General features: G+C 38.1%; 1 protein-coding gene across 1 annotated transcript in view; it reads right to left on the bottom strand.

The window, feature by feature from the left end:
• The window catches only part of LRP2 (LDL receptor related protein 2), a 199,290-nt gene that overhangs the window by 63,606 nt on the left and 116,402 nt on the right, over positions 1 to 19,282 (bottom strand). Inside the window, exons 33-42 of the mRNA XM_047872129.1 lie at positions 18,881 to 19,024; positions 14,771 to 14,880; positions 12,802 to 12,979; positions 10,448 to 10,661; positions 8,898 to 9,131; positions 7,133 to 7,321; positions 3,058 to 3,978; positions 2,760 to 2,925; positions 2,219 to 2,377; positions 793 to 1,079 (exon numbers count right to left, since the gene is read on the bottom strand). Coding sequence (XP_047728085.1) covers positions 793 to 1,079; positions 2,219 to 2,377; positions 2,760 to 2,925; positions 3,058 to 3,978; positions 7,133 to 7,321; positions 8,898 to 9,131; positions 10,448 to 10,661; positions 12,802 to 12,979; positions 14,771 to 14,880; positions 18,881 to 19,024 — 2,602 coding nt within the window. The remainder of the gene's footprint in view (positions 1 to 792; positions 1,080 to 2,218; positions 2,378 to 2,759; positions 2,926 to 3,057; positions 3,979 to 7,132; positions 7,322 to 8,897; positions 9,132 to 10,447; positions 10,662 to 12,801; positions 12,980 to 14,770; positions 14,881 to 18,880; positions 19,025 to 19,282) is intronic.

The following is a 19,282-nucleotide window of genomic DNA, read 5'->3' as shown; positions in this document are numbered from 1 at the left end:
TATATTCTGAGTCCTTTTTCCATGAAGAACAACCACCAATTCTAATAAATACAGCTAATTCACCTTAATCTTTAAACAATTAGCTCTTGCCTGTACTGACACAATAGAAACCATTCTCCCTTCTCAGCAAAATCTATAAAGCAGTAGTACCAAAAGATGCATCTTTCTATGAACCTATTGCTATCTATAAAACACACTATGAAACACATAATATCACACTATAAAATATCAAACTATAATAGTACCTACTACGTGGAAGAAGTAAATCCTTTCATAAGGGAGGTAAGCTCAGTAATATAATTTCTTTTTTTTTATAAAAGTTTGTTAAGTTTAGTTATTCATTTTGAGAGAGAGAGAGAGAGAGAGAGAGAGAGCAAGTGGGGAAGGGAAAGAGAGAGAGGAACCCAAGCAGACTCTGCACTGTAAGCACAGAGCCCTATGTAGGCTTGGAACTCACGAACAGTGAGATCATGACCTGAGCCGAAGTAAGACAGGTGCCCCTCATTCATGGAATTTCTATTTAATTCATGACGTTTGGCGGCCACAGACTCCATGTTTCTACTTCCATCAACCTTGAGTTAAAATTGCCTTTTTTAAGAGGCCTCCATATCAAATAGAACCTATCAAAGTCTTCCTCTTAACATACAAACCCCTAAGTCTATTTTATGAATTACCCTGAAATTAAGGAGAATTTTGATTTTCACCTCTTAGAGTTGAGTATCACTCAGCCTTCCCTACCAGTCATCAGCACTATTACACTACACGATTCGGTCTTCATGGGCAATGCCTTACCTGGTGCACAAATATGGCTGCAGCCTCCATTAAACTCACTGCAAGGATTGCTACACTGCTGTTGGTTCTTCACAATAACGCGAATACCATTAGGCCGGAAGGGAAAACTCATGGTCATTGCCATCTGACCTGACCCATCATATTTGTTAGCTCGGTAAATTTTTTTTGTGTTCCAGTCAGTCCAATAAATGTACTGGCCATAGAGAGTCAAGCTAAAAGGATGAAAGGCTCTGTTGACAATGACCTCACGCTGTGTACCCGTCAGAGTACTGCGCTCAATCTTCTGCCTAAAATAAAGCAAGAAACATGTTGCAATCCAGAAATAAGTTCCTCAAATGGCAACCCAATGCTAACCATTCCAACCATCCCTTTACACAAGCCCCAACTTTCTTTTCAAGCGTAGCATAAAGCAGGAAAAAAAGTTTCATCCAATGATGGAAGGTCTTGTTTTGCTTATGAAACAATGGCCTGTATAAATCACTGATCTCCAAACATTAGTATAGCCTATAAGAAAGCCTACACAGGGAACCAGGCTGAAATTAGGAACAGGAGAATATTATGAAATAATACATGCAAAGCATGGAATTCAATGTTTAGTATATATTTAGTACATATGTCTAGACATATTAGTCACTCAATGAAATGTGAATTACTTATTCCTTCCTACTCCCTTAATGACCGTTTCAATTGTACCTAGTCCTTTGAGGTATTTACCTAAAATGATCCAAACTTAGACACTTAAACATCACTGCTTGCTTCAAATGAGAAGATAAAGAAAAGATGAGATTGTTAGGTGCTTAGTGTCAAAAGACCAAAATCTTAAGAAAATAAGCAAAATAAGTTTAAGATTTCTGACAAGGAAACAATAATAAATGAAATCATCTCATTTTTTTCAGCTGTACCATTAAGATGACTGGAATGTAATTTCAGGGCTACTTAAATAAGTTACATATAAAATTAGAATTGACCAAGGTTTATAAGAAAACATTGCAAAATTGGCTGAGAAAAACCTATCTGAGAAGATGACCAATAGTCAAAGACAAAAGGAAAATGTTTTTAACAAGATATGTAAGACTAAAGCCCAGAGGAAACTTAATATCAATGTGCATTTAAAAGTCATTCATATTTTATAATAGTTACATGGGGCCTGGAGATTATAAATTGAGTGATTATATTTGTAATTATAATTGAAATTATAGTAATGTGTCTTTAGATGCTTTCTAGTTCATAATTATTCAATCTCATGATAGACCAATTTTCACAGGTACATTCATCAAGCTGAGACATAGTTCATAAAACTGTGACTCTACATTTTGGCCATGTCTATTTGGCATATTATATTTTCATCACATTATGCAAATCCCTCCTGTAGAAGTAGAAACAAGAACTCTTATCAACACCCACAAGAATAATGAAAGACACATACAAACTGGCATCTGCCCAGTAGAGAAGGTCATTCTCGTAGTCCAGAGTGAGCCCATTGGGCCAGACCAGGCTGCTGTTCACAATAGGTACCCGGAAATTTCCTCCCAGTGTGGCTCTCTCAATTTTGGCATTGGTACCCCAGTCAGTCCAGTACATGTACCTAGTCATCCAAAAGGAGTCATAATTAATTCACCACAAGGAAGCTCACAATAATTAAAAAGGTTAAAAGAATGGCGGTCTTCTTTACCTGAAAATTTGACATTAATACGGCAAATGAAACCCACTCCATTCTCACCCACACAACTTGCCTAAAAGGGATTTACTGAGTCAGAACATTGATTCCTGATGAGCGGCCAGCCTTTCCAGCATCAACAGGAGTTACTTCCTAGTCAAAATCATTCATGCTCTTTCACACTTGAATATACAGCTATAGAGTTTCAAGCCAATAAAATGTTGGCTGTCTAGGAACATAATATAATTTCAGGCCCCACTCCCTCCAGAAATAAACATACAGAAATATGATAAACGAGACCATAGCATACCCTCGACAAGGATCTAAAACAATTGCTCTTGGCTTTGAAACGTGGGCTATCACAGTGCGCTTAGACCCATCCTCGGCCATTGAGTTAATTGTCTCATTGGTGTAGTTACTGTAATATATTCTTCTATTGATCCAGTCAAAGGCAATGCCATCAGGATTCCCTTTACCTGGACATATACCAATAAACACACACAGAGGTATTAGAATCTCAAAAAGCATTTTAGAACCTCTAGGTCATCCACATGTGTTGATTACACTGTGTCAATTTCCAATATAAGCTGCTCCTGAAGTGCTCTTACCTGAAATAATGGCAGTGGAAGACCTGGTCCCTGAATTTAGATTGACATACGAAATCTGACCATTTCCAGATCCTAAAGATTGTGTGAAGTAGATTCTGTTACTTATGTCGTCATAGGCCAGGTCTACAGCAACTCTTTCCACACTTATTGGTTGGAAAGGTGGGCTATGATCCTCAGGGTCCAAGTGTAAGCTTCTCAAGGTATTTTCCAAGGCAAAGATGAGGAAATTTTCTGTTGGAATGGCACAGCTCTTGCCATCACCTTCTAGGGTTCCAAAGGCACAGCCACATTTAGGGGTGTCCAATCCAGGGAGAGCAAAGCAGAAATGGGTGCATCCACCATTATTTTCCAAGCAAGGGTTGTGGTTGACCTCAGCTGGTGACCGGGGCTGAACACTCTGGTCAAAAATGGTTACATCTCTTAGCCAATTGATATTGTCCCTTATCACTGTTGGTGATTCATTGCTGTTTGGTTCCTTGCTAGCTTGGAAGATTTTTTTTAAATTTCTGTCTACCCATATGATAGAATTTCCAAAAACAGTGATGGCATAAGGAGTTGGATAACGACTGCCATAACGAATCACTTCAGACACCTCTGCCTCCATACCAATCCTTGCAATTATATCTAAAGAATCATCAACCCAATAAACATAGCGATTGCTATGGTCTACTGCCAACCCCCGTGGTGTGACAATGCCTTCTGATACAAGCACAGTTCGATTAGTGCAATCAAGAAAAGAACGTTCAATCTTTGGGCTTTGCCCATAGTCAGCCCAGAAGAGATATCTGTTCTTGGGGTCTACAACAATATCCCTGGGTCTATCCACTGTGGCTTTAAGGAGAATACGGCGGTAGGTGGTATTGATCCGCAGAACTTCTATCAGTGTTTCAGACACGAAAGCATTGGTGAAATACAGATTTCCTGCAGGAAAATGAAAGAGCATGCTGGTAAGTGCAAAACCAAGAAGGAAAAAGAGGGTACCTTTCAAATTCAGAACAAAATATATACGGTTGAGGTTTGGATCAGTAAATGTTATCTTTTCCAAGATAATAACTATTTATTAAAGAAATTGTTTCTTCAAATTTAAAAAGATAGTGCCTACCTTCAGCTTCTAAAGCAGATTGGAATTTATAGTAAATGTGATAACCCACTTTCTACTGAAAAATATATTTTTCAGAACGTGCAACTGAATGTTTAACACCTAAATCTCCAAAGACTCTAATACATATTATCATGACATATCTTCTACTCCCAACATGAGGAAAGGAGTAAAGAGGGAAAGCCAGCAGTTTCTGACATTATCAATGTCATCAAGAGCTCTTTGTGCTTAGAATTAACATGAGTTAATAACCAGTGTAGCAGTTTTCATCACATGGACCTTCTACAGCCATCAAAACAAAAACCCATTTGTCTTTTGACATTACAAAACAATGTAAATGCTAGAAAGAAACAATGCTGTTGGGGGGGGGGGGTGCGCCTGGGTGGCTCAATCAGTTGGAGGATCTGACTTTGGCTCAGGTCATGATCTCGCGGTTCATGGTTCAAGCCCCACGTCGGGCTCTCTGCTGACAGCTCAGAGCCTGGAGCTTGCTTCAGACTCTGTGTCTTCCTCTCTCTCTGCCCCTCCCCTGCTCATGCTCTGTCTCTCTGTCTCTGTTTCTCTCTCTCAAAAATAAAAATTGAAATATAAATTAAAGAAAAAAAACCCACAATGGTGTGAAGGCAGTATGAGGAGATAGTGATCCCATATTGATTCCACGTAGTCAAAAGCCTATTGTTGAACTGTCAATTCTGCTACCAAGGAACATCTATTTTGTTCCTAGGTCTGAATCAAAATTGCTCAGGAGAAATCAGGCCAATATGCAATATGTTACTGATCTACTCTTTGTATATTTAAATCCTTCAATCCAGGCTTGGCAAATTTTTTCCAAAAAGGGCCAGATAGTAAATATCTAAGGCATTATAGAGCACACGGTTTCTTTCACAAGTACTCAGGTCTGCCACTGTAAACACAAAAAGCAGCCATAGACAATACATTAGCAAACAGGCACAGTTGTGTCTCAGTAAAACTTTACTTACAAAAACAGGCATAATCAAAAGGTACAAATTTCCAGTTATAAAAAAATAAGTACTAACGATGTACAACATAATAACTATAGTCAACACTGCTGTATGGTATATATTAAAGTATTTAAGAGTAAATCCTAAGAGTTCTCATTACAAGAAGAAATATTTTTTTCTTCTTCTTTCCTTTTTACTGTATCTATATGAGATGATGGATGTTAGCTGCACCTATTGTGAATTATTGTGCACAATATGTGAAAATCAAACTATCATGCTTTATGCCTTAACCTCATACAGTGATGTATATCAATTATTTCTGAATAAAACTGTGGAACTAAAAACAGCCAGTGGGCTGCATTTGGCCCATCGGCCATAGATGTTGACGCTATACTCTCAAAAGTAATATAGGAATTTGTAATCAGAAATGGGATTTAGGAACTCAATTAAACCCTTATCTAAGCATACTATGATATTTACTATTTACAATAAACTCTTATTAGAGTACTTAGATTTTCATAATATATTTTAATATTTTTAAGTGCTGTCTACTTACCCAACTTGATTAAGACACAATGATACCAATTTTTTATAGAATAGGATCATATTCTAAAAATTATAATACATTTAATACATTTGTTTCTCAGTATATCATTAAACAAAAATTAATTTAAAATTTAATTTAAAACTAAGTACATGATGCCTGAAACTAATATTACACTGTGTGTTAACTAAAATAAAAACTTTAAAAAATAATAAAATAAAAAACAGCAGGTGATTTTTCTATATGCAAGAGTGGGAAAATGTCAAGTCACATGTGAGGATAGTTACCAACCAATTCAATGTCAGCATATCAAAGGAGAAACAAGGGTTATGATCAGGCAGGGGTTGAAGAGAGCTTCAACAATGGCTAACGAGGGAATAAGTCAGTGATGAGAGGTCCTGTTACCACCTGGAGATCATATTTACATTCTTAGAGTTGTTTAGAATATTAATAAGTGTATGTTATGTATTTCATTATAAAAAATAAAATAAATTTCAATAAAATTAAAACAGAGAAAGTGCCTAATAATCAAAGGGTTTTAACACATTAATAAGAGGAAGCGATTAAGAATTTGTCAGTTAAAATTACTGAGCTTTGAGGCACATGGGTGGCTAAGTCAATTAAGCATCCGACTTCAGCTCAGGTCATGATCTCGAGTTTTGTGGGTTCGAGCTCAGAGCCTGGAGTCTGCTTTGGATTCTGTGTCTCCCTCTCTCTCTGCCCCTCTCCCACTCGTGCTCCCCCTCTCTCTCTCTCTCTCAAAAATAAATAAACATTAAAAAAAATTTTCTTTAATAAAATTGTTCAGCTTTGAAATAAATGATTGTCATTTTATGGTTCACATAGTTTAATATCCTTATTTAATATCCTAAATTTTCATTTAGATATTTCTAATTTAGAAATTAGGTGCTAATCTAAGTGTGAAAAAAAACAAATCAACATAATTTTTCTAATCATTTTGCCTACAGTTCTGATTATGTTGATAATAGAACAAAATGTATTAGCTGTTATGAATTTGTCCACGGAAGTACCTTATAATTAACTTAATAAAAGTATAGCTTAGGGGCGCCTGGGTGGCGCAGTCGGTTAAGCGTCCGACTTCAGCCAGGTCACGATCTCGCGGTCCGTGAGTTCGAGCCCCGCGTCGGGCTCTGGGCTGATGGCTCAGAGCCTGGAGCCTGTTTCCGATTCTGTGTCTCCCTCTCTCTCTGCCCTTCCCCCATTCATGCTCTGTCTCTCTCTGTCCCAAAAATAAATAAACGTTGAAAAAAAAAAATTAAAAAAAAAAAAAAAGTATAGCTTAGTCTAAAAGCATAATTCAATTTATCTTAAATAATGCTAATAATTCTCTAGAAAAATATTTCTGTAGTGCATATGGTGTTAGATTAAACTTTCTGGCATAAAACAAGATGATAGGGATGCAAACACAAAAAGAGACTTCTCAATAAAATCACTATATGGCTTACCTACCTGCTACCCAATCCACTGCAATACCCCGAACTCCATTTTCTCCTATTCCTTGTGTAACAATGTTTGTAAAAGAAGACCCATCAGGTCTGATTCTACGGATTGCATTATAAGATGTCACAGAACTGCTAAAATCACACCAATAAATAAAGCCAGAGAATACATCAACATCCACATGCAGTGCATTTCGTCCTGAAACATTTAAGAAAAGATCATTAAACAGTACTCTGGATTGAACTAGAACTTTAAAATGCTTGCCCTCCCTCTCACACCATCATTTCCAACCCCCTTCTCTGACTGTGCCCCCCACTGCAAAATAAAACTGTTTCCCAGTTGCAATGAGCACACCTACCACCCAGATCATGGTTTCTAAAAACCATCTCCCATGATAAGAAACACTGGCTTCCGGGAGAAACAGCTGATTATAAGTTTGGGAATGGAAGGTATAAGATAAGCCTAGAACACCTTCTTATACACAGAAGCAAGGAAGCACTCAAACACTAATGAGATCATAACATCATACAGGTAGCCATTTTAAGAGGTTTTACCTGGCCACAATGAATTAACAGAGCATCAAGAGTAATTGTGGTAAACATTTATAATATATTGAATTGAAAAAAAAATAAAGTAAAAACTTGAGTCCATGATTATATTCTACACCTGAAACTAGTAACACCAAATGTATGTGCAGGTGTACATACACACACAGACTGAGAGTTCAAATGTGCTGAAATATTAACAATTTTTGTATCCAGGTGGAGGGTATAAGGATGTTCACTGTACCTTTCTTTCAACTTTCCTGTGTTTGAAAATTTTCAAAATAAAAGTTATGAAAAAAATTAATTGATTTTTATACTATCTTTACAAGATGGTAACTTAGATCCATAACTTTTTAGATATGAGTAAACAGTGCTCGCTTCGGCAGCACATATACTAGATATGAGTAAACAAAGATGAGTCATAAGTACCTGTGAATGTAAGTATCAAGCAGGAGCACACTTGGCACCAGAAGCTCCCTGACTTCTTACACTATATACCCTGCCACCTCTTCTGACCATCCACCCCTCCATTCCCTTCACTCTTTTTCTTCCCTTTCTATCTTTTATTTCTATCATTATCCTGTGGCACACTCCTTATGATGCGAGTAAACATTTAGTTCCCCCTGTGGTAACACACACCTAGAAATCTCTTGGTTCATCTAGAAAGCAAGTGATTATTTTCTATGTTCACTGTATATAAGCATAAAGTACTGCAAAAATACAGTTACTAAGGAGATACTAATGCTGTCAACTTATTTCAACTCCTCAAACAGATATTAACAAATCAGATTATGGACTACTTCATTACTATTCTAAGTAGCATAATCTTGACCCTAAATCTCCATTAACTGTTCTCCTAAACACCAACTCTGATTACTTCTTGCAATCTCATGCTACATTCTATCTTTCTCTAGTTCTGTCATTCTCAGTGTGGTCCATGGACCAGTGACATCAGATGACCTGGGAACTTGTTAGGAATGTAGATTCTCTGGCCCTACCCCAACTTACCAAATGCGAAAGTCTGGAGATGGGGTCCAGACCTGGTTTTAACAAGCTCTCCAATTCTGATGCACACTAATGTCTGAGAACTATTCAAGGCAGAGCCAGTTTATTTCAGGAGAGAACCTCATTACATGCTGAATCCAAACGTGAAGAAATGCTTTATGGCACCAAGAATTCAACATGGCCCAAGACAGAGTGAAATCTTACTTATATTGGAGTTGGCATACCTTGGCCTGCCACTGGCACCATGGCTTCTGAATGATCCGACAATTGCAAGCTAAAGCCTCTGATTGTCGACAGCATTGAAACAACAAGGAAAGAACTATATGGAGAGCAGGTCCGATTATCAGGATTGAGTTTCAATCCACTGGCACAGGCACATGAGAACAATCCTCCCGGTATAGGCAGGCAAATCTGCTGACAGGCATTCACATTGTTGCTACAGCCATTGAAGGATGTGCCTAAATGAAATCAAAATTAGTTTGTAACTTTTGACCTCACATATTTGCCACTCCATCTCAAATACTTTATACTGGGTCATCAAATAATTAATAATAAATAATTAATCAATAACACAATACCTGGGTTAACAACATAAAAACAGCATTGAATCAACTACAGCTTATACAACTAACATATAAAGGTACCACAACCATTATTTAATAGAGATTGGAGGATCAATGGTTTTTTTCCACAAATCATATAGGAATTAGAAGAATTAGAGAGGTCAGTATGCAAATTCTAATTTTCTTCACCCTTTCGACCTATGTACTGGCATTTAAAATTACATCCGTTTAATTATATGATCAACAATGTGATGGGCATTTGATTTAGAATATATTAAATAATAACATTTAAAGGTTTTTTTCCCATGCAATAAAAACAAATGCCAAGTAGCAAACCTAGGTTATAGACAGCAAACAAACCGTTTAATAAACTTTAGTTACAGACTAAAAGCTGTAAAATATGTCAAAACGTTAAAAAATCACCTCTAGATCATAATGCTAATCTAAGGGGCAAATCAAAAATTACATTATCTATGAAAAAAATGTTGAAATCAGAAAGTATTCCTTTTAAGATTAAAAATTCTATCCTGTTAACATTTTCCTAGCAGGTATCCAACAAATGTTTACTGACCACCTTCAATGTGCCAGGAACTTGTCTAGTTACTGTATATAGAGCAAGAAACAGGATAGACAAAATGCCTGTCCTTAGGGAGGTTACATTCTTTTACATTTTTTTTTAATACGTATTTATTTTTGAGAGAGGGAGACAGAGTGTGAGGGGGCGAGGGGCAGAGAGAGAAGGAGACACAGAATCGGAAGCAGGCTCCAGGCTCTGAGCTGTCAGCACACAGCCGGATGCAGGGCTCAAACTCGTGAGATCATGACCTCAGCCCAAGTCAATGCCCACCGACTGAGCCACCCAGAAGCCCTGGGAGGTTATATTCTAATGAGAAACAGAGACAACAAACTGATAGATAATATGTCAGGGACTGCTATGAAGCAAAAGCAAAGTAAGGAGTGATGAAGAAGGAATGGGAATAAGCTTATTCTGAAATCAACCTGGCTTTCCAAATGCCAGATTAGTCTTCGACATTTAGCCAAGTTTATGAGAGGGTTATCATTTTTTAAATATTTGAGGCAATTTCAACCTACATGCATGTGTATGTATATAGGTCTGTGTGTGGGCACGTATTTTTATATGTAAGTGTGTAGATGTGTGGAATATGCATTATACATTTGTGAATATGTAGGTTTCAGTGACAAATACTTACCGTGTCTGTGATAAACTCGGAGACCCCTCAAATTTGGAATATTCTCTCTCAAGACTACTTTGTTGTCCCCAGTGGCCTTGTCAACTCTTTCAATGACCTCATAGTGTTCATCAGTGTAATAAAGGTAAGAATCATAGACAGCAATTCCCCAGGGGTGGGAAAGATGGTTTACCAGGATCATTCGATTTGTACCATCCACGTTTCCTCTTTCAATCTAAAAAGATCAGAATTGTTGTCATTGACTGATTCATGGTGAAATGAGAGAAAAAACTAACATTCTCGTAATAATAATACCTCACATTGATATAGCACTCTATCCTTTACAGAGATTTTTCCTATTTGTTTTCTCATGTGATATTCACAATTACATGGAGCAATAGATCAAGCAAATGTCATTATGCCTATTTCACTGATGATGAAGTTGGAGCTCAAGTAAGTCCAACAACTTTGTCAAATGGCACGGTGAAGGAAAGGGAAATAAACCTCTTTAGGCCCTGCATGTGATATTCCGGATAAGGATACACATTCAACATCTAACCGTAGACCATTACGCAGGAGTTGACTGACCCTGCATTTCACATTTTCACCAACAATTTCTGCAATGGGAACAGAAAATATGCTCCACTCAATGACAAGATAACGAGACTTGAATGGGGCAAAGGGTAATGCTGTTATATTAGAAGAGCTAACAAGTCTTAGTGAAAATGACTCTGGAAAACTGGAAAAGAGCTCACAAAAATGAAGTTCCTAATGAGAAATGACAAGTTGTCTGCTTTTGGAAGAAAAATAAAATGTGGACATAACTGGTTTGATTTCATTCCAGAAACTTGTCTCAAGTGCCTCTTCTGTGCCAGGATTTGAGCTGAGTTCTGGCAAGAGAGACAAATGAGGTTTGGCTCACTGCCTTGCTTGACAGGGAACCCAGCAGTTACAAGAGCAGGTTATGCCCTAGAAACTGACAGAAGTTTCAGAAAGCTAGAGCACAGGGAAGATAAGCTTAGCAGGGAGCTTTGAAGGGGTGACCAGGACCAGATTAGCTGACCATGCTCAGCTGAAGTGTTTGGAGCTACTCCTATAGACTGAGCAGTGATCAAACCTATTTTGTGGTTTTATGAAGGTAACAGGCCTCCATCACGAAAGCAAGGTTTATTAATGACAGCTGTCATCCACTCAAGGCTAGAGAGAAGAGGCTCAGTATGGTAGAAGTGGCAGAAAAGGGCAGAACAGGAGAAAAGAGGCAGAGGACAATTTGTCAGGATTTTGTAATGGCTAAATAAGGACACAGTTATTCGAGTGAGGGGAAACATGAAGGTTCTGACCTGGGAGAAAAGATGGAGAGTCACACAAATAACAAGCTCACACAGGAGTGCAGAGCAGATGAAAAAGGGAGAAAGGTGGTGGGCACTGTCTGGAACAGGCTAAGTTGTTCCAGAAATCATGCCATGGGACAAGAGCTCCCTCATCACTGCACATAGGCATCAAAGTCTGTTAAGTGCTTTTAAAGCATCACTGCTCCTTTTTAATCCTCCAAGTTTATCACCATGATAAATACATACTAGGAATGAAATTAGCACTTGTTGAACTGATAATGAACTGAAAACCAAACCTACTGCACAATATTATGGTAAACACCAACATCAAAACCAGATCTGAAGTCACTACTATTTAGAAGGCAAGGAAGAGACTTAGCACACATTCGATTCCATATCCATAGCAATATTTTAACTGATCAAGTTATTATTGAGCACCTTCTATGTGCCTTGTCCCAGCTCAATTGCATAAGCACAACAGTGATGATCAAATACTATATCTGTGAATGAATGAAATTATATAGTTTCTGCTTCTTATTGCAGAATATAAAATTACCTCTATAGGGGAGTTTTCATATATGTGCCAACCATATCAAAACATTAGAAAATGACATGTAGCTAAGAGGGGATGCTGTGCACAGGAACTTGGTATGTACATTTTTTTCCCCTTCAGTCTCTACAATTGGAGAGCCTAAAGAACTTTCAAAGAAAAGCATTGAAATCACTAAAACATGAAATAATGGCTCTTACAAGTCAAGTAAGAAATGTGAAATGGAAATATTTGATCTTGAAAAAAAACAAAGGATGATGAAAATGGCAATGAACATTATTCTATATAGAACTATGCACATAGTAGAAAATATTGGGACTAGAAAATATTCAACTACGGCAATATCTGCTCTAGGGGAAAAAGTTATTGGGAAAAAGGATAATAAACACTGGTCCACGTGGCCAAGTGAGATTGTTTAGGAAACACAGCCACACAAGGAACAATCATTATCAGCTATACATGCTCAGCAATAAAGACCAGTAGGGTGTGCATACCACTCCCGTGCTGGTGACAGCCCAGTAGAGTTTCTGCTCCTCAATATCAAGGGTGATAAACTCCAGGTGTTCAAGGTTCCCAGTGAAGAGAACTTTTGGAAATGTGCCATCCATGTTAGCACTTGCAATCTTGGCAGGAACACCACTGTCCGTTCCTTGGTCCGACCAGTACAGTTTCCTACAACCATGAAAGAACACCAGCATTTAATAAAACAATTTCATTGAATATTTAAAAGAATTGCCCTCGAGATGTGCTCAAGTCAATGGAGGAAGTCTAAATCATTAATATCTGGTGACATACAATGTGGAAGAGTACATAACCAGTGTTCTATCAATGTCTGTATTTTTCCTAGTTATTATTGGGGTAGGATGCTAGCACCCTGCATTGGGAATATTTTACCATGGTCAGACAATTTGGAAGCTTATGACTGACTAAGAAATTGCCTACATCAATGGTCAATCCCTTTCAAAGAATCACGCATTGTGCAGTGCCCTGGGAAGGACAAAGCTGATGTAAAAGTTGCCAAGTACCTCCCTGCTCACCTCTCAGGCCTATTATTTAATTCTTCTCTAAATCATCATCTAGCACAAGACCAGCTACTTTCTTTTCTGATTTCTGTGATGGAAAATGTAATATTACACACAACCCCTAATTGCCACACAGAATTGCCAAACCCATGATATATAAAATTTCATTAAAATATATAGGGTTGCTTTCTATTTCCACTGAGGACACACTGTCTAGATTTGAATCTCAGTTTCCACTCCTTTCTATCTCAGCTGCTGCCATAGCCTCATGAGACAATCCTCTTACACTCTTTCCCCACAAGTCTTCAAACCCCTTCATTCTGATCTTTATTTGCATACTTCTTGCATGCCCGTCCCATGCGCCTCATCTTCAAGTCTAAACTTCCCTACTTGTAAGTTCTCAAACTCTGACATTCTCTGCCTCAACCAAACTCCAATCTCTTCCCTTCCCCCATTTTATTTCTTCTACTGAGCCTGTTCTTCCACCTTAAAACTTGCCTGAGCTTCCAAGCCTTCCGTCACTCTCTGCCTGGACCTCATGCATAACCATTTTAGCAACATCGTTATTTATTCTCATCATGTCCCATTGTGCCTACCTCACTAACAACTAGCCCTGTGTTCGTGTCATAATTTTCTTTCTTTTCTTAAATTCCAGGCTATCAAAAGTTTGCTGGACAAAGTCATAAACTCTTGTGAATTCTGAGTTCCTTAAAAGTTGAAGCTACCTTATCTTATCTGAGAACTCTCCTCCCAGCCGAACACTTTCTCCTAATTGTTCTCCCTGCCCCTGGCCTCTTCCACTCTGATCCTGACCCATCCTTCAGAAATACAAATTTGATCTTATGATTTCCTTCCTCCAAATTCCCAACTGACTCAAAAGAAAGAAGTGAGATTCCTTAGCAAGACGACATTAAATCCTTCCTTTGGCTTCCATCTTGTCAACTGTCACTAATCTCTAAGACTCTGGCTTCAGCCCTTTACACAATCATGCTAAATATTGTGATGCTTCTGCGCTTTCCTTGTTTGGCCTCAAGTACCACTCCCCAGTTCCCAACCCATTCTCCACCCATGGGAAGCCTTCTCCTCCAAGTTCTATTTCAAATGTTATCTAGCTCCTTAAAGCTTTCCACATTCACTCAAAGTCAGAATGCATTGTTAATTGCTATAATTCCATTTTTAAATGTCTAAAATTCTTTCCTGGAATTAATTTTAAGTCCAGCGTTGCTAATTTAAAGAACATAGAACAAAACACATATTTACATCTTTCATGTTAGATGTAACTCAGAGGTATTCCTCTTTCTCACTGAGATATGTATTTTTCAAAATGTTGGCATATGAAATCAAAAAAGGTCCTAAGTCTGAAATCTTCCATTTCATCAGGTCACAACATTAACAAGAATGGTGCTGCATAGAGCAGATTGTGTCATTTATGAATGCTCACCCATTAGCAGGATCAACAGTTATGCCAACTGGAATACCAACTCCAAGAACTGTCCCATCGTTGGTAATCAGTGTTTTTCTGTATCTGACATCTCCCCGGAGTTTCAAAACCTATAGCATAAAATCACTTATTAAAACTGAATATCAAAACGGGAAACAAAGAAGGCTGAGTGAAGGAGAACTTACACACACAACAAATTGAGATGAATGGGAGGGTTTGTGTGAGATTCCAATAATCCCTAATTGCATTTCAGGGCTATGAGGAAATCCCCTCAATAGAAAATGAGTAAGAAAAGCAAAATCACCTCTCAAATTCCTATTTCAATTCACCTAATGTTTCAGGAGAGGACATTTATATGGATCAAAGAAGGATTCAAATGGGTGAACATACAAAATCACTGCCTAAGAGAAGCTACAAAAACGTCTTCAGAAAAAGATACAGGAAAACTCTGGAAGACAAATGAAAACCCCACAGCTCTCCTGCATCCCAGTGATGTGGCCAAGGCACCTGGTGGTCCTTCACTGAAAACACAGCTGACCAGACAGTTCAAATTTACTCAGAGTTAAAGTGAATTCTGTGCCACGGTAACAGCCTGAGTTAAAACAGAAGAGTTCAAATCCCTGCCCATCTAGATCTGACTGGGACAAGTAAATTCACCTGTCTGAACTTAGTTTCTTTATGAATAAGGTGCAGATGATAATGGCACATTGCGCATAGAGCTGTGAGATAATACATGTATAGCATTTAACACAGAGCTCAGTACAAGTGTGTTTCCTATTTTGTTTATTGATCCATTTATTGAACACTTATTATGTAGCAGGCATTATACTAAACAGTATTGGATTGAATCCTCACGACCGTTCTGTGAGATAGATATCCATATTACAGATGATGAAAGAGGCCTATGGACATTTAGTGGCTTTCTCAAAGTTACCCATTTTTAATTATTATTGCTCTAATTGCTAATGTTAACAGAACTCTGAAACATCACGGAAAAATATGGATTACCAGACTAGAAGCAGTTTCTTATTCTAATATGTACTTAAGACAGTCTGAGAAGAGAAACAGCTAGTAAGAAATTAGAAAATGTATATTGATTATTTGCACAAAGGTTTTTCTATAAAGTTGCTTTTTAATGCAAATAGATTGTGTATCTGTGTTTATGTTGTTTTTGAGAGAGAGAGAGAGAGCACATGAGCAGGGGAGGGTCATGGGGAGAAAGAGAATCTTAAGCAGGCTCCACACCCAGGCTCAGTATCATGATCTGAGCTGAAATAAAGAGTCACTAAACTGACTGAGCCACCCACGGACCCCACAGTCTTTATGTTTTTATCTTTGCCCTCTCTCTGTCTCTCTCTCTATTTTTTTCCTCCCTCCCTCTCTTCCTACCTCACATACACACACACACACACACACACACACACACACACACACACACACCCCTCTCTTTAATCCCTCACTCTCCTCTCTAAATTTTTCTCTTTCCTATCTGGTGTCTTTTTTAAATTTGCCCCTTTCTGCCAAAATTTCACTCCTTTTCTTAAGGCTAAGGATCTCTTTGGTTCAAAGGAAAGTTCTTTTCCTTTTTGGGGGATACATCAAGTTCTCTCTCACACAACCATTCTGTAGACTTCTTTTCAGCTACAAAATTACATTTAGTGAATGGGCACACAGCTACCCCTAGTGGAAAGCATTTATTCAGTACTTCTTTTATTTTCAAATTTGAATTAAATAGGAGTAACTCTTATCCTGGAAGGATATTATTCGAGTAAGTGGTAAGTGAACAGTATTTCTGTGCCCTTAAGCAATCTAACATTCACCTGAGTCACCACTGATATCACGAAAGGAGAAAAACAATTAAAAAAAACAACAACGCTAAAAGGACAATTTACCTTTAGATCATTATTCTCATGGGCCCTCTGTGGATATTCAAATATATTGATGATTTGAGGGAAAAAGGACTCTGTATTCACAGGATATCTTAGTTTCAAGACGTACTTTTAGTTACTGAGATATAACCCCATTTTGCAGATATGGAAGCAGAAACTCAGAGAAGTTAAGCAATTTGTGCAATATCAAATACCCTTTGAGCAGAGTAAATACAGTGCGTTTTCAAGTCTCAGTCTTTATCAAGTGCTTTTCTCTGCCTGGGGTGCTTTTTCCCTACTTCTTCATTTGGCAGCAATAAATATTGGCCCTCTTTCAAGAAAGACACAGCTCACAAGTCACTGATTCTCCTGCCATTCTCCCTCTCCACACTTTTACTTTGCCCCTAGCCACAGAACAGTTTGTAGTCACTGTTCATATCACACTTAGCACACTAGAACAAAGCTATTTGTTTATATGTCTAGCTCTCAGAGCACGAACTACTTAAAAGCAGGAAAAAATATGTTATTCATCTTTGAATATCCAGGACTAACAATGGGACGGATTCATTTACTAGTATTTGTTCAATGAGTAAGTCAGACTCAAAGCAGGTCTTTTGACTCCAAAGCAAATTATCTTTCCTCTGTGCCTCACTGCATTGGGGAACAATTACTAACTTTAGGTTTATATGATTAGGGTGAACTTACCAAGATACACATTTGCACACACACACACTCACTCACACAGTTATCCATCAGCGGGTGCCTTGTCATTGTACCTAATATTGATGGAGGAAACATGTCCCCTGCTTTTGGAAAACTATCAGTTTAAAAGGGAAGACCCCCGTTTACAAAACAAGAGACCAAAAGACAGAGTCTGAACATATTCATTGCCATTCAGAATGAAGACAGCTTTGTGTTAAGCAGACACTAGAGATGCGTTTGGAATTAAGGGTTTTAGGCAGTCAATTGTGCCAATGTTTTGATGGGAGAGTGATATTTTTAGTTGAGATTATGAAAAACTACCTTTTGTCACTGTCAAAGGGGGTTAAAGCAGACTGGATTGCTGGAGTTATCGTTATAATAAGGCAAAGTCAGAACAGAACACTGCCTGGGAAGCAGGGCAGTGAAGCTGACTGCTTAAGCCAGTTTCTTAAATTATGTAAAATTCAGGAGCTTATCTAAATAACAAAGGGTTTGAACCAGATGAGCCTCCAAGGTTCCCCTCGTGTTAAGAGCTGATGATTCTACCTGGCTTGAGATAACTCAGAGGTTAGCATTTGTGCAACTTGCAAACTCCCCTCTAATTGTGTTGCTTGCCTTTGGGAATGTTGAGAGGACTAAAAGAGATCCTGTTTGTAGAAGACTTTGTAGACTGTAACCACTGTTCTGACCAATCTGCTCTAATTTCACCACTTGGCTGCTATGTGCCTTTCTCACCTTCAGCATTTCCCTTTCTGAATGCCCCATAGAGAACCAGCTTACTTACTGGCTGGCGCCTCACCCTGAGCAGTGAACGGATCACTCTACACAGTCCTGCAGACTGCCTTCTCACAAAACCCTCCCTTTGCTTTAGAAATTTTCACTTTCAAAATTATTATGAATTAATAACCTTGTCCCAGAATGGAACAAACCAGTACTAGTTGAATTACCTCTGATTTACTCCATGCGATTGCATACCTGTGCCCCATCTAGAATTTCTTCTGGGAATTAGAGTAAAAAGAACACTTATCACACCGAGGAAAAGTATCAAAGGAATTAGAATCAAGTTTCTACTTTCTGTTGCACTGTTAGAAAAACTGCATTGGAGCCATAGAAAGATTTCCATCTTAGAACAGAGGTAACCTATAAATTTGGTTTGGGACTGAAACAGCATTACAGACTTGATGAGGAAAGATAGGGAGGAAAATCTCCTGCCTACTATATTCCTTCCATACCTAATGCTGAATTCCTTTTTTAAACTATTTTTATATATTTTTATAAATTATCTAAAATCCTTTTATATGAACAAGTTAGTATTGATGCTTAGGAAGAAAACAAAATAGGGCAGTAGAAAGTTCCAATAATTTATTTCTAAAGTGGTTTTACTCCATCACTTCTAATACTTTGATAGTTAATACCGATAGCTCCTCTCTTTTGCTTCTGCTTAAAAATAATTTCAAAATCAATGAAAGCATTTCCTGAGAATAGATTTTATATGCATCAAAAACCAGTGTTTGTGTAACTGGTATAATGGAATCATTACCTCAATTGACATTGTTCCAGGATTGGTGTAATATAAGTTTCTTGATATCCAATCTAAGGCCAGGCTCATGGAAGAACCCAACCTAGACAGAGAAACTAATACTGTCCTGTTGGTGCCATCTGTCTTCACTCTGTGAATTTCACCCTGGAAAGAAGGACAGGAAGAGGTGAGCTGGTTCAAAGGCCACAGCTTCCACATGGAAGCACAGCCACTGCTGGCTGCTATGTTTCTTGAACACTCCTCACACTTGGGGGAAAGGCAAAGGTTCAGCGCCATTGGGTGGGCTCGCTGCGTATAATACTATAACACCAGCAACACTACAAAAATAATGATTTTTTCAGTGTGTCAGAGGACTCTGCAAGGCTTATCATTCGGGTTGCTTCTGATATTGGCTACAGAGAT

The sequence above is a fragment of the Prionailurus viverrinus genome, chromosome C1 (genome assembly GCF_022837055.1).
Source record: "Prionailurus viverrinus isolate Anna chromosome C1, UM_Priviv_1.0, whole genome shotgun sequence".
Classification (NCBI taxonomy): domain Eukaryota; kingdom Metazoa; phylum Chordata; class Mammalia; order Carnivora; family Felidae; genus Prionailurus; species Prionailurus viverrinus.
The sequence above is the reverse complement of the archived record's forward strand: the minus strand, read 5'-3'. Positions and strand labels throughout refer to the sequence as shown.